At 43.5% G+C, this 14,296-nt stretch overlaps 1 protein-coding gene across 1 annotated transcript in view; it reads left to right on the forward strand.

Annotated features, from left to right (window-relative positions):
* The window catches only part of LOC141111074 (tyrosine-protein phosphatase non-receptor type 11-like), a 231,074-nt gene that overhangs the window by 192,891 nt on the left and 23,887 nt on the right, over positions 1 to 14,296 (forward strand). The window contains exon 10 of the mRNA XM_073603062.1: positions 3,582 to 3,713. Coding sequence (XP_073459163.1) covers positions 3,582 to 3,713 — 132 coding nt within the window. The remainder of the gene's footprint in view (positions 1 to 3,581; positions 3,714 to 14,296) is intronic.

Here is a 14,296-nt window from a genome sequence, read left to right on the forward strand (position 1 = left end):
AAGGGCGCAAATTTTGTTTGGGTACAGCATTGCATGACCGCGCAATTAGCAGTTAAAGCGACGCAGTACCAAATTGTAAAAAGTGCTCTGGTCAGGAAGGGGGTAAATCCTTCCAGGGCTGAAGTGGTTAAAAATAAGAGATAAATTTTATTAGAAAAATATATTTAATACAAAAAGCCAAGACCAGGTACCCACCACCAACACCAAGATCATATTAAACTTAGACAACGTTGTCTAAGAGCAGCTGCATCACGTTTCAATCATGCATGCACACACCTGTAACAAGGCGATTGTTAATGGGATTAAATAATATTTGTGGATCAGACTAATGGTTTCAGTGACATGCACCGTACATGACAAAGTCCGGCCAGTCACTATATTTAGATAGAAACCCTTTTAACAAAAGACCCCTGTTTGAAGGGTAGTTGATTGAGTCAAGTTGCTAGTCCCACAGAGACAGCCTTAATTAGAGTTGCAACAAGACATAGCTGTCAGTGTGGAGAGATGATTATAGTCCACAGTTAGTATCCAGTCCAAAGACACAGAAATACAGTTTCCCAGAATGGGATTGCATGTATTCACAGGGTCTAACTGTTGGAAAAACAATAGCTCAATGACGTTGTTTATACGTCGTGGATGACGTATTTCATCACGCCTGTGCAGTTGATTGCCTGAAGCCAGCGGTGACTACTTTGGCTGATACAAGCAGATGGTGGCCCAGAGGACTTGACACTTATATAGTGCTGACAGCAAACTGCTCACTGGAGCCCCATGGACCCCGCTCAACAAATGGAGCATACAGGACGGCACATACAGCCCACCAGACCAAAGATAGTACAGGACTGTGAATATATTGCTCCATGAATGGTCGGGTGAGCGGACCATAGGTCCTTTAACTGCCTCCTTTTTACTTTGCATCCTGCTTTTTGTTACTTCTCAGCCAGTATTAGCCAACTTCATAAACAACGTCATTGAGCTATTGTTTTTCCAACAGTTCGACCCTGTGAATACATGCAATCCCATTCTGGGAAACTGTATTTCTGTGTCTTTGGACTGGATACTAACTGTGGACTATAATCATCTCTCCACACTGACAGCTATGTCTTGTTACAACTCTAATTAAGGCTGTCTCTGTGGGACTAGCAACTTGACTCAATCAACTACCCTTCAAACAGGGGTCTTTTGTTAAAAGGGTTTCTATCTAAATACAGTGACTGGACGGACTTTGTCATGTACAGTGCACGTCACTGAAACCATTAGTCTGATCCAAAAATATTATTTAATCCCATTAACAATTGCCTTGTTACAGGTGTGTGCATGCATGATTGAAGCGTGATGCAGCTGCTCTTAGACAACATTGTCTAAGTTTAATATGATCTTGGTGTTGGTGGTGGGTACCTGGTCTTGGCTCTTTTTGTATTAAATATATTTTTCTAATAAAATGTATCCCTTATTAAGCAGCATGGTCCGCCTGTGTCTCTTCTCAGTGGGAGTCTTCCCCTGAAAAAATTTTTTCACTGTAAAGTTATATGCAAATACATTTGTAGGCTTCAAAGCTAAGTTCAAGGACACACTTTTCAGGCTTTACTTCTCTTATCAGTGACCCAGCAGTGGGACATACTGTATATGAGCAGTGCTGGGAGGAGGTCCTGTCGCACCAAAGGTAAAGATGCTAAATTGTGCCCCCTACACCCCCTTTCCCGGAAGCTGAGACAGACCAAGCTTGCACGTTTCTGCGTATATTACCCATACCAGTGCAGAAATGACAAGATTAACATGTTGTGGTCCATTGGAAGACAAATGGGTGGAGGTTGGTGTTTGGACATGGTTAGATTATTGTTATTATTATTAGATTTAGCACAGGGAACCAGAATTTCATTAACATAATGATCATCCAAGTGAAATTATTCTGTGATTAATATTGACATATGAATAGTTAAGAAAAAAATAAAATTAAAAATGTGAACAAGAAGTTTTTAATAGGTTTACATTTTACACAGAACAGTCATTTATGACTAATGGCTGCAACTGTAGCTTTCATTCATACCGTAAATTATTGAAGAGCAGAACTGAGTTGTCACATTGGAAGATTAGCACTGCAGATTACATAGAAACATACTGTAGAAAAGTTCTGACGGCAGCCGAGTAAACCCGAAGTGACGTCGTGACCATGTGTTTACATAGGAGACTGGAACATAGCCATTTCCAGCTTTGTTTCAGTCTCACTCTAGCTGGCGGAAGTGCTGGATCGTCGATCGGGTCTCCTGGTGGGAAGGGAGGCCCAAGAAAGCGGCGAAAGGCTCCTTCGGGATAACAGCCAAGCGGCTTTTAGCTGCATCGATTGTTATCCTTAAAGAGCCGACCACCTGCTTTAAAAAAGCTGCCGTCATCATCCCGTTATAACCCCTTCATCCCAAGGCCGCATATATGCGTACGGTTGCCATGAAGGGGTTAAAATTCAAGTTTTTACCTGAAACTTCCCTCTTAAAGTGAGGGTGCATGTTATACGCCTGTACGTGTTATACGCTGATAAAAATGGTATATCCAAAAAACACGCCTAAGCTCATCCTTAGACTCTTCACCACACACAGCCACAAAGGCAAGAGAATTCTTGTTGGGCAGTGCATTAGTTAATTTGCATCTAATTTTAATGGTTCAAAGAATGTCAGGCAAAATGGTTGGCCCTCATGCATATTCACAAATCTGGCCCTCTTTGAAAACAGTTTGGACACCCCTGGTATAAGCATTAACTGAGTTGACTGTAAAGCAGGTCATAGATTATGAAATTTTATTTCCTGCAACCGTGTGTTGCCGTAGGGAGCCGTGGCTACTGGGAGAACACAGTGATTACTGCTACAGTTATAAGCAATATAATACACACAGAACTGGCAGGTAGTGTGTGAGTCAGGAAGTGACTGCTCTGGGCTTCAAAATGGTGGCCTCCAACAAGAAGAAACCAGAGCAAACCTGGAGGCACTTTAAAGCACACGCTCATTTTGGTAGCATGATTATTAATGTGGAATGTATGTTCCTTTGTTAAAGAACAATAATTTGTATCAAACTGTTATGGATAAAGTTCTACTTTAAGGAGACTTGCAATTCTTACAGTGGTCTCAGGTTATTGACTCTGCACACCTTCAGCAGTATGGTATGCCTTCATCCTTTGGATTCAGACAAAGTGTAGAAGAGCACACATTAGAAGGACAAAGTCGTGTACAATGCTGTAAATCGAGACTTGCATATTCTGATTAGTATTACTAGCAATTTAAATTTTAATTCCAGGCAAGACATTTCTCCCTAACATTTAGATGTCTCTGCATACCTTAGTAGTTATGATGTAATTGCTTGAAACCCATTCCCCCAGTCACTCATTGAACAGATTACAAACATTAATTCAGACTGCTGTAATCCTTCGGTATTGCCACAAGAACAGGAGAGGGGCTTCCCATGTCATCTTACCACACTGTGTGGACCGCAAGGCATAAGTCCCAGCTGGTTAATGGTTTATTAAGAGACTATTACAATATGCACATGGACCTAAAAATTTAATTAGCTACAACTTTCTCTCATTCACCTTCCAGAAAAAATGTTTTCGCTATTGGCCAGAGGAAAACTGCACTAAGGACTATGGTTGTATCAGGGTTTCCAGCCTTGCCGTCCATCTAGAAAAAGATTACATCTTACGGGAACTACAGATTTCCCAAATGGAGAGGGTAAGTGAATGTATAACTGCAGCTTGTGGCAATATTTGTACTGTGCCTTTTCTAAAGCCTTGCACAAAAAAAAAAAAAACTGACAGCTTCGGTCAGAGCCACTGTACTAGCCATACAAGGTTAGTACAGTGATCTCCCCCTGAGCTGTTGTGTTCTGACAGGGGGACGGCCTCCCCGCCAAAACACTCCGATCAGCACTTTGTCCCATTGGCTGAGAGCACTGATTGGTAGTCGGTCGGATGCTGGCTTTCCAAGCCGGCTTCTGTCGGACAGACCAACATACACATGGACAGAATGTCGGCCGGTATTTTTTGTACCGGCAAATGTTTCCCGACATTCTGCCCATGTGGTCGAGGCTTAAGGTCCTGTAACCAGCGGTTCCTTGTGTTGTTTTAAAGTCTTTTGTTTATCTATTGTCTGTCATCTTTCTTTCTTATGCTTACTGCTCCTTCTCTGGGCTTTTGTAAATGATAGAGGGTTTTAAAAGAGGGATAAAAGTAAGGAAGCGAGTATTGTGTATTCCCTAAACGCAGAACTTCCATGTTCGGGGAATATGTCATACATGCATACGCATGTAAATGCCGATGCAAAGAAGCATCCATGTTTATCTGAGTATGGCCGCATACAGCCATTTATTTCGGTGGCCGGCTGTCCTGCCACTTCCCAGGCACAGATAAACGGCAGGATTTTAACTCTAGAGCAAATTTGTGTCTCAAACTATCTGTGTGAATGAGGTCTTAATAAACTATTTACAAAATGTTTTGGCTGGCTTAGTTTTTACTTTTTACATAAAAAGCAACAATAAAGAATAAATAATAACCCGTACAATTTACAATGGAAATCACTTATATGGTTAAAGTGACACTAAACAATATCCTTCTCCAAAAATAATCCCTACACATCCACTACTTATTGGCCCTGTAATCTATTCTAAATGAAATAATTTCTTATTGTGTTTTCTGTCCCCTTGTATCCTCCTTGAACTACCGAACCTTTCCATTTCTACCTCATGACTAGCTGCTTGATTGCTATTACAAGCGGCTCTCTCTGGCTCTCCCATCCCACCGGGAGACCTAAGCAACCAGCTGACGCATTCGGCCGGCTGGCCGGACATCAAAGCAAAAGCCGGAAGCAGCTCTGATCGGCTGTTCATAATCGTAAACAAGCAAATGATATGACTTGATATGATGATATGACATCACTTCCAGCTTACTCGGAAACAATCTGCACCATTTTTAAAAAATCGAAAGCATTCAGAAACTCAGATCTTGGTGTTTTGAATGCTTTTAAGTGCGGAGGAGGGAGACCCTGGATTCCTCCATAAAGTGTACCTGTCACATGCCTATTGCTGCCACAAGAATGTTTATATTCCTTGTGAAAGCAATAAAAGTGATAAAAAAATAAATAAATTGAAATCAACAGTGTAAAAAAAAAAAAAGTCCCTCCCGTGCTCGTGCGCAAAGATGAACATGCACGTTGCAAACAGCTATCGTCCCAAACAAGTGAGGTATCTCTGCGAACGTCAACTCATGGGCAGTAATTCTAACACCAGAACTCCTAGTAAAATGTATGCCGTTTGTCGCCGTTGCATGGGCGTGCGCAATTTTAAAGCATGACATGTTTGGTATGTTACTCTTTTACATTTTACAAAAAAATGGGGTATGTATTGTGTTTTTTTTTTTCATTAAAATTCAAAAAAGTTTATTTTATCCCCCAAAAAATTGTGTTTGAAAAACTGCTGCGCAAATACCAAATGGCACAATTTTTTAAAATTTTCTAAGTCTCTGCTTTATATAAAGTTTGGGGGTTCTAGGTAATATTCTAGCAAAAAATACTGATTGTTAAATGTGAACAAAAAGTGCCAGAAAAGGCCCGGACTGGACTGGAGGTGGTTAAACCAGAGTGTGTCACCTTAACACTATGTTTGTGTACAGTGTAGCCTTTGTGTGTATATGTATATATGTGTGTATGTATATGTATATATATATATATATATATATATATATATATATATATATATATATATATATATATATATATATATATATAATATGCACATGGTGTATAGTATACTGGAAATCATTATACATTCAGATAATGTGTAGATAATTAAGAACATATTAGAAACTACAATACATGCAGTATAGACCATTGGTCAGCAACCTTTTCCAAATTAGCAATTTACAAACATTAGATAACCGGTGTGCCAGTGAACAAAAGTGCCATAGACCTCAGATCAGCACAAATTTCTGCACCATCAGAAACACAGGGGTTTTACATTCAGGGCCAGTTCTCACCTGAATTGCACAGGAATGCAGTCGACATCCCTGCTCAATTTCTATGCGATTCAGTGCAGTGCGATTTTCAGTTTATTCATTTGAATGGGCTGAACTTGCACTGGATCGCACCAAAAGTAGTGCATGCACTACTTTTCAAAAATGCACTGTGTTTGTGATCTGCATTTGGGATGTCTTTAAAGCGGAGTTCCACCCATTTAAAAGTCAGCAGCTACAAAAAGTGTAGCTGCTGACTTTTAATAGTCACACCCACCTGTCCCGTGGTCCAGCGATGCGGGTGCAGGAAGCCTCGCTCCTCTCCCCCTCCTCTCCATGGCGCCGGCATTCTAACTGTGGCATGTCAGGTGGTCACCATCACTTAAAGCGGAAGTTCCATTTTTGGGTGCAACTCCACTTTAAGATTATATTTACAACTGCAGCAAATCACATACCCAAACGTTTTGAACGCGGTGCAGGAAACGCTCACAGAACGCAGGTTTCCCGCACTGTGTTCTGGCGTGAACAAGCCCTCATAACTGCTGCAGCTGACAGTTCCACTAGGGGGAGAGAGTGGAAGGCATGCATGCTTCCTGACAGAACTCCACCTTCAGGCTGGACTATGATGGTATAGGGAGAAGGTCAGGGGCACCTGAACGTCTCAGATTGGCCTCTCAGAATTGTCATGAAGGTGGCTTGGCTGCAGGTATAGAAGGGCAGGCCAGGCTTTGTAATTGATAGCTTTGTGAGCTGTCATTGAAATCAATGGCTGTGCACTGTATTTGTAGGGAACAGGGGCCCAATGGAGGCTCTACCTGTGGACCAGTCTGAGCCTATTCGCATGCCACCATATGATCTTTGGGTTGACACTGAAATAGACCTTGCATGCCCACCCTGGCACATGTTCCCTTGGTTTCCCATCCCTGGTATAGACCATATAGAAATTAGTGTATAGCAGTGGTCTCCAAACTGGCCCTGGGGCTAGATGCAGCCCTTTGCTTGCTTTTATTCGGACCTTGAGGTTTTATACCTGCCACTGACACCTAAAATGAGGCACTATTCCTCCCACTGACACCAACTATTTCTCCCCCTAATACCAAACATCAGGCACCGTTTACTCCTACTGGGCACAGTCCGCCCCCCCCAAAGTCTGGAGGACAGTAAACTGGCCCTTTGAGACCCCTGGTGTATAGCATATAGAAGAACACTATACACTACACAAAATACACTGTTCATATAATGTATACAATCTAGTGATCATTATATACTATACAGAATAGATTACATCACAGATAATAAGCTGGATTTACAAAGTCTTAAGACAAAAATAAGTGTCTTTATTTAATCATGTTATTGTAATTCTAAATTCTCATCAGAAAATATTTTAATTTTAAAATCTCATCAGAAAATCACTTGCAACCGCAATATGTATATCTACGTTGAGTTTTGCAAGTGGTTTACTGGGGTTATGGGTGAAGCTTTCAACCATAACCCCCGATATCTTTTTCTTCAGCTGGCGGCTGGCTTTCTTATGAAAGAGATCCAAGCAGCTCATTAGCCATTGGATCACTTTCCCCTGCCACCGCTCGCGATTTTTCTTGGTCTTACCGTTTTCACCGGTGTGCCCGAGAAACAATCCGACGGTACGGCTGGCTGGTCATAGAGGCACTGGGAGACTACATCATCTCTCATTGCCTCTATGGCCTTGGTAGACCGGAGCGACGTAATGACGTCACTTCCGGTCCAGGGTGGAAGTAAAAAAAAAAAAAAGTTTAATCTTTTGCTTTTAAAGGTAAAGGATAGATTTGGGTTCTTTATTACACCAGATCTCTCCATAAAGAGGACCTGTCATCCTTATTTCTATTACAAGGGGTGTTTACATTCCTTGTAATAGGAATAAAAGTAATCAAAAAATAAATAAAGGGACGGTGTAAAAATAAGAAATAAAAAATAAAATAAGATTCTTTTTTGTCACCTATGGAGATTTTTAAGTACCATAGTTTGCCGCCATTCCACGAGCATGCGCAATTTTAAAGCGTGACATGTTAGGTATCTATTTACTTGGCATAACATATTCTTTCACATTTTACAAAACAATTGGGGTATTGCTTTGGTTTTTTCATAAAAGTGTATTTCTTTCTCGTACATCACAGGACACAGAACCTCAGTAATTACTGATGGGTTATGGGTATCACGAGGTGATTGGACACTGGTCACACCCTAGACAGGAAGTTTAACCCCCTATATAACCCCTCCCCTTACTGGGGATACCTCAGTTTTTTCGCCAGTGTCTTAGGTGTTGGTCACGAATAAGATGTGCTGTGCTAAGCTCCAAAGGGATATCCTATACTGGGGCAAGCCATGCAACCGGATCCATTCAAAGTGCTTTTTTAGGCCAAATTGGATGGTAACCGGGCCTCGTGTCCGAAGAAACGAGGTTTTACCTGTAACGCTTCTCTTTTTAGAGAGCTGGACCCCGGGATCCAGTATTTGTTTTTTTCAGCCATATTCCTGGCGGGGTGCTTTACGGGCCCAGAACTGCGAATCCTCCTATTCTAGGGGGCCCCGGTCTCTGAAGGTTTTTCCAAACGGAGCCCACTGTGAGAGGTGAAGATTGGGTCTGTATAACAGAACCCTGCAGCTGGATAAGGTAAGGGAGAATCCTCAGAATTTTTTAATCCTAGTAGGTTTCTCCTTTAAGTAAATGTATGCTATGCCTATTGTCGCCACCGGGGGCTGCCAAGAGCACATACCTTTTCATGCTTGTTTTGTCTGTCTCAGTGTCCACGCTGTACGCTCCTCCAGCCGGTCTCCAGGTAGGATGGGTTGGGGGGCTCTTTCCTTAGGGATACTTCCCCCCGTGATTTCGGGGGGCCAGGGTGGCCTGAACAGATAGCGGTAGTATACCGCACCACCGCCGCTACTGTTCGGCAGGTTCCCCATCCACCGGCCCTTCTCTCTCCTCCACCCCAGCCTCCCCTCCATGCTTGTCCCGAGGACGGAGCCTCGGCTCGCGCGGGAAAGCGCACGTTTTTGAAAAAACCGAGGTGGGGCGGGAGGGGGGGCGGAGCATTAACGTGACGTCCGGCGTGTTTAAACGCCCACATCGCTGGCTACATAGGCTATAAAGTGCACACTTTTTCAGGTGCACACAGCCTATGGAGGGACACAGAGCTGACGGGCGCATATGAGGTGGGACACAGGCATTCTCCCAGGCAGCATTTACTTAGAAACACTAGACTGGGCATTGGTAGCAGCGGCAGTTGCTGAACTACATCGCTCAGCAGTCAATGTTTTTTTGTGGTACCTCCACCTTTTGTTGCTTTGCACTATGGGTAGAAGAGGTACAAATACCCCGAAAACCAGAGGCTCTAGGGGATCTCCCTCAGGCTCTGAGGGCCCCCCTTCTGCAGCACCTTCCCCCCCTGAAGGATCTGGGATGGCTGGCCAGGGAGAGCCATTGGGGTCAGGGGCTGCATCTGCTTCTGGCACTTCAGCCCCTGTATACATTACGCAGGAGGTTTTTCCTCAACCATTAATGGATTAGAGGAAAGATTAATGGCCTTAATCACATCTTCACTCAGTGGAAGAAAATGCACTAGGTCTCCCTCTGTTACCCAGGACCCTCAAGCTGAGGAACTCTGGGGAAAAAGGAATCCCTCTCAGAGGATTGGGACTGATGATTCCTCTTCTGAGTAATCAAGTGGAGACGGACCCTCTTCAGCTTCTCAGGATGAGAAGGTGTTAGTGCAGATTCTTGCTGGATTGGTCCACTCCACATTTAAGTTGCCCGTATCTGAGTCAGTTAAAGAACCCTCCTCTTCTTTGGGTTCACTGAAACCTCCTCAAACAACACATGCTTTTCCTGTTCGTAGTTTACTAGAAATGCTCATTTATTCTGAGTGGGATCACCCAGATAAACATTTTTTTCCCGCCTAAAAAGTTTTCAACACTTTATCCTATGGAGGAAAAATTTAGAAAAATGTGGGGTATACCGGCAGTTAACGCCGCCATTTCCTCCGTAAATAAAAGTCTGACTTGTCCTGTCGACAGTGCTCAGATGCTTAGGGATCCAACTGATAAAAAAATGGAATCCCTGTTAAAAAATATTTTTTCCTTTAGCGGGTTCAGTAGCTCAACCTGCAGTGGCAGTGATCGGAGTCTGTCAATACTTGAGAGACTATGTTAAACAGGTCCTCAAATTTCTACCTGAACAGCAGGCCCGGGGGTTGGCCAACCTTCCAGCTGCTTTATGTTTTGCTGTTGACGCAATCATAGATTCTATCATCCAAACCTCTCGCCTTTCGCTTGGGTTGGTACATATGCGTAGAATCTTATGGTTGAAAAATTGGTCAGCCGAATCACCATGTAAGAAGCTTCTACAGTAGCTGGATTTCCATTTTGTGGTGCTAGGCTGTTTGGAGAGGATTTGGATAACTATATCCAAAAGATCTCTAGTGGGAAAAGCACTCTCTTACCAGTTAAGAAAAGGAAGTAAACGTCCCTCTTTTAAACGGGCTCTTTCCCCAGTGCCAGGAGCATCAGCCTCCAGGCAGTCACAATGGCCTCCTCCTCCGACAGGCTCAAGAAATAAATTTCAGAGTTGACCGCAGGGACAAAAGAAGTCCTGGGGGAAGAAGCCTACTAGACGCTAAAGCCTCTTTATGAAGGAGCGCCCCCGCTCGCTCGGGTGGGGGGAAGACTGCTACAGTTCTCAAAGCTCTGGCAGGAAGACTTCAAGGACAGATGGGTAATCACCACGGTAACTCTAGGTTACAAACTGGAGTTCCGAGAATTCCCCTCTCCACGTTTCCTCAGATCAAATGTCCCCAGAGGTCCAGGGAAAAAGCAGTCTCTCCTTCTAGCGTTAGAGTGACTATTGTCGCAAAAGGTCATCGTGGTGGTTCCCACGGAAGAGCTGGGATTGGGGTTTTATTCCAACCTTTTCACAGTTCGAAAACCAAATGGAGATGTCAGGCCCATTCTGGATCTAAAGGATCTAAATCGATTCCTAAAGATTTGATCCTTTCGCATGGAATCAATTCGGTCAGTAGTCTCCATCCTACAAGGAGGAGAATTTCTGGCATCAATAGACATCAAGGATGCGTACCTGCATGTAACTTTTTTCCCTGCTCATCAAAAGTACTTGCTTTTCGAAGTAGAAAAACGCCATTTTCAGTTTATAGTCCTGCCTTTCAGGCTAGCCACTGCACCTCGGGATTTTACAAAGATCTTGGCTACTCCTCTGGCCAGATTAAGGGCCCAAGGTATAACTATCATAGCATACCTAGACGACCTGCTCTTGATAGACCGGTTGGTAGCCTGCCTGAACCAGAACTTGGTGACCACAGTCAACTACTTGGAATACCTAGGTTGGATTCTCAACTTAGAAAAGTCTTTCTTAAACCAGTAAGAAGACTAGAGTATTTGGGCCTGGTCATAGATACAAGCCAAGAGAAGGTATTTTTACCTCAGGCAAAGATCAGTGCCTTAAGAGAACTAATTCGGGTAGTCAGGACAAAAAAGGGTCCTTCTGTCCGCCTTTGTATGAGGCTGCTGGGAAAGATGGTGGCTTCATTCGAAGCAGTTCCCTATGCTCAGTTTCATTCAAGACTGCTGCAACACAGTATCCTGTCTGCTTGGAACAAGAAAGTACAGGCATTAGATTTTCCGATGCATCTGTCTACTACAGTGCGTCAGAGCCTCAGTTGGTGGTTAATACCCGAAAACCTGCAAAAAGGGAAATCCTTTTTACCAGTTACCTGGACAGTGGTAACAACGGATGCCAGTCTTTCGGGTTGGGGAGCAGTTCTGGAACAGTCCGTGGTCCAAGGGGAATGGTCCGAATTCGAGAGGAGATCCGTGCGGCGTATCTAGCCCTAAAGGCCTGGACTCTCAGGCTACAGGGTTGCCCTGTCAGGATCCAGTCCGACAATGCCACAACAGTGGCTTATATCAATCATCAAGGAGGCACCAGGAGTCGTGCAGCTCAGGGAGAAGTGAACCAGATTTTAGTTTGGGCAGAAAAGCATGTGCCATGTATATCAGCAGTTTTCATTCCAGGGATAGAGAACTGGCAGGCAGACTATTTGAGTTGCCAGCGGTTAGTCCCAGGGGAATGGTCTTTTCACCCCGTCTTTTGGGCCATATGCCAAAGATGGGGGGTTCCAGAAAGATCGACAAGTTTGTGGCAAGAGCAAAGGATCCTCTTGCATGCGGGACAGATGCGTTGGTGATTCCGTGGCATCGGTTCTCACTGATTTATGCATTCCCTCCTATTCTGCTACTGCCACGGCTCCTTCGGAGGATCCGGCAGGAGAAGAAGTCGGTACCTCTGGTAACCCCAACTTGGCCCAGGAGAGCTTGGTATGCAGAGATAGTAAGGATGACAGTGGGTTCCCCATGGACCCTACCGTCACGTCCAGACCTGTTATCTCAAGGTCCGGTGTTCCATCCTGCCTTACAAATGCTAAATTTGACGATTTGGCTATCGAAACCCACGTTCTGAAGAGTCGTGGTCTTTCGGGTCCTGTGATCTCTACCTTGATCAATGCAAGGAAGCCAGCTTCCAGAGTGATTTATCATAGAGTTTGGAAGACTTATGTATCCTGGTGTGAAGCCAGGGGTTGGCATCCCAGAAAATATGTCATAGGTAGAATTCTTGACTTTCTACAAATGGGATTAGAAATGAAGCTGGCCTTGAGTACCATCAAGGGCCAGGTCTCGGCCTTATCAGTATTATTTAAACGGCCACTTGCTTCATATTCTTTGGTCCGAAACTTTATGCAGGGGGTGATGCGTCTTAATCCTCCGGTTAAGGCGCCCCTAAACCCCTGGGACTTGAATTTGGTTTTGTCAGTTTTACAAAAAAAGCCTTTTGAACCAATACGTCAAATTCCCTTGGTCTTGTTGACAAGAAAGTTAATTTTTCTGGTAGCCATTTCTTCTGCTAGAAGAGTATCAGAATTAGCAGCTCTTTCCTGTAAAGAGCCTTATTTAATCTTGCATAAGGATAGAGTGGTATTGCGCCCTCATCCTAGCTTTCTACCGAAAGTGGTTTCAGATTTCCATCTAAACCAAGATATTGTTCTGCCTTCTTTTTTCCCAGATCCCTGTTCTATGGAAGAAAGGTCACTAAATTCTTTGGATGTAGTAAGGGCAGTCAAGGCCTATCTGGAAGCAACTGCTCAAATTCGCAAAACGGATGTTTTGTTCGTACTGCGAGAAGGTCCCAATAGAGGACAGGCAGCGTCAAAGTCTACCCTTTCGAAATGGATTCGACAAATGATTATTCAAGCTTACGGTTTGAAACAAAAAATTCCACATTTTCAAATCAAGGCACACTCCACAAGGGCGATTAGTGCTTCTTGGGTGGTGCATCACCCGGCCTCTATGGCTCAAATCTGCAAGGCCGCAACCTGGTCTTCAGTCCATACATTCACCAGATTTTATCAGGTGGCTGTGGGAAGGCATGAGGATATCGCCTTTGGGTGTAGTGTGCTGCAGGCAGCGGTACGAGGTCCTCAGGTCTGATTACACCCTACGTTGTGTGGTCCCCTCCCCTCAAATAGCATTGCTTTGGGACATCCCATCAGTAATTACTGAGGCTCTGTGTCCCGTGATGTACGAGAAAGAAAATAGCATTTTTTTATAACAGCTTACCTGTAAAATCCTTTTCTTTTGAGGTACATCACGGGACACAGAGGTCCCGCCCCTCTTCTAATATACTTATAGTGCTTTGCTACAAAACTGAGGTATCCCCAGTAAGGGGAGGGGTTATATAGGGGGTTGAACTTCCTGTCTAGGGTGTGACCAGTGTCCAATCACCTTGTGATACCCATAACCCATCAATAATTACTGAGGCTCTGTGTCCCGTGATGTACCTCCAAAAGAAAAGGATTTTACAAAAAAAAATTGCGTTTGGAAAAACCACTGCGCAAATGCCGTGTGACATAAAACATTGGAAGATTCGCCACTTTATTCCCTAGGGTCTCTGCTAAAAAAATGCATAATGTTTGGGGGTTATAAGTAATTTTCTAGCTAAAAATAGATATACATTGTAAACAAAAAGTGCCAGAAAATCCTTGGTCTTCAACTGGATAAGTTTACTTATTCTGATGTGAATTCTAAAATATAGCTTATAGAGGTCAATATATGTTTACAATAAGCAGAATAGATGCAAATCTGCAGAAAACGTATGGTATATAGGAGATCACTCTATGCTAAACAGTAGAGTCTGTACAGGATATATTGGAGATTACACACAGTATAGAATATATGATATATCGGAGATCACTATATACTAAACAC

This window comes from Aquarana catesbeiana, linkage group LG10, assembly GCF_042186555.1.
Source record: "Aquarana catesbeiana isolate 2022-GZ linkage group LG10, ASM4218655v1, whole genome shotgun sequence".
Classification (NCBI taxonomy): Eukaryota; Metazoa; Chordata; class Amphibia; order Anura; family Ranidae; genus Aquarana; species Aquarana catesbeiana.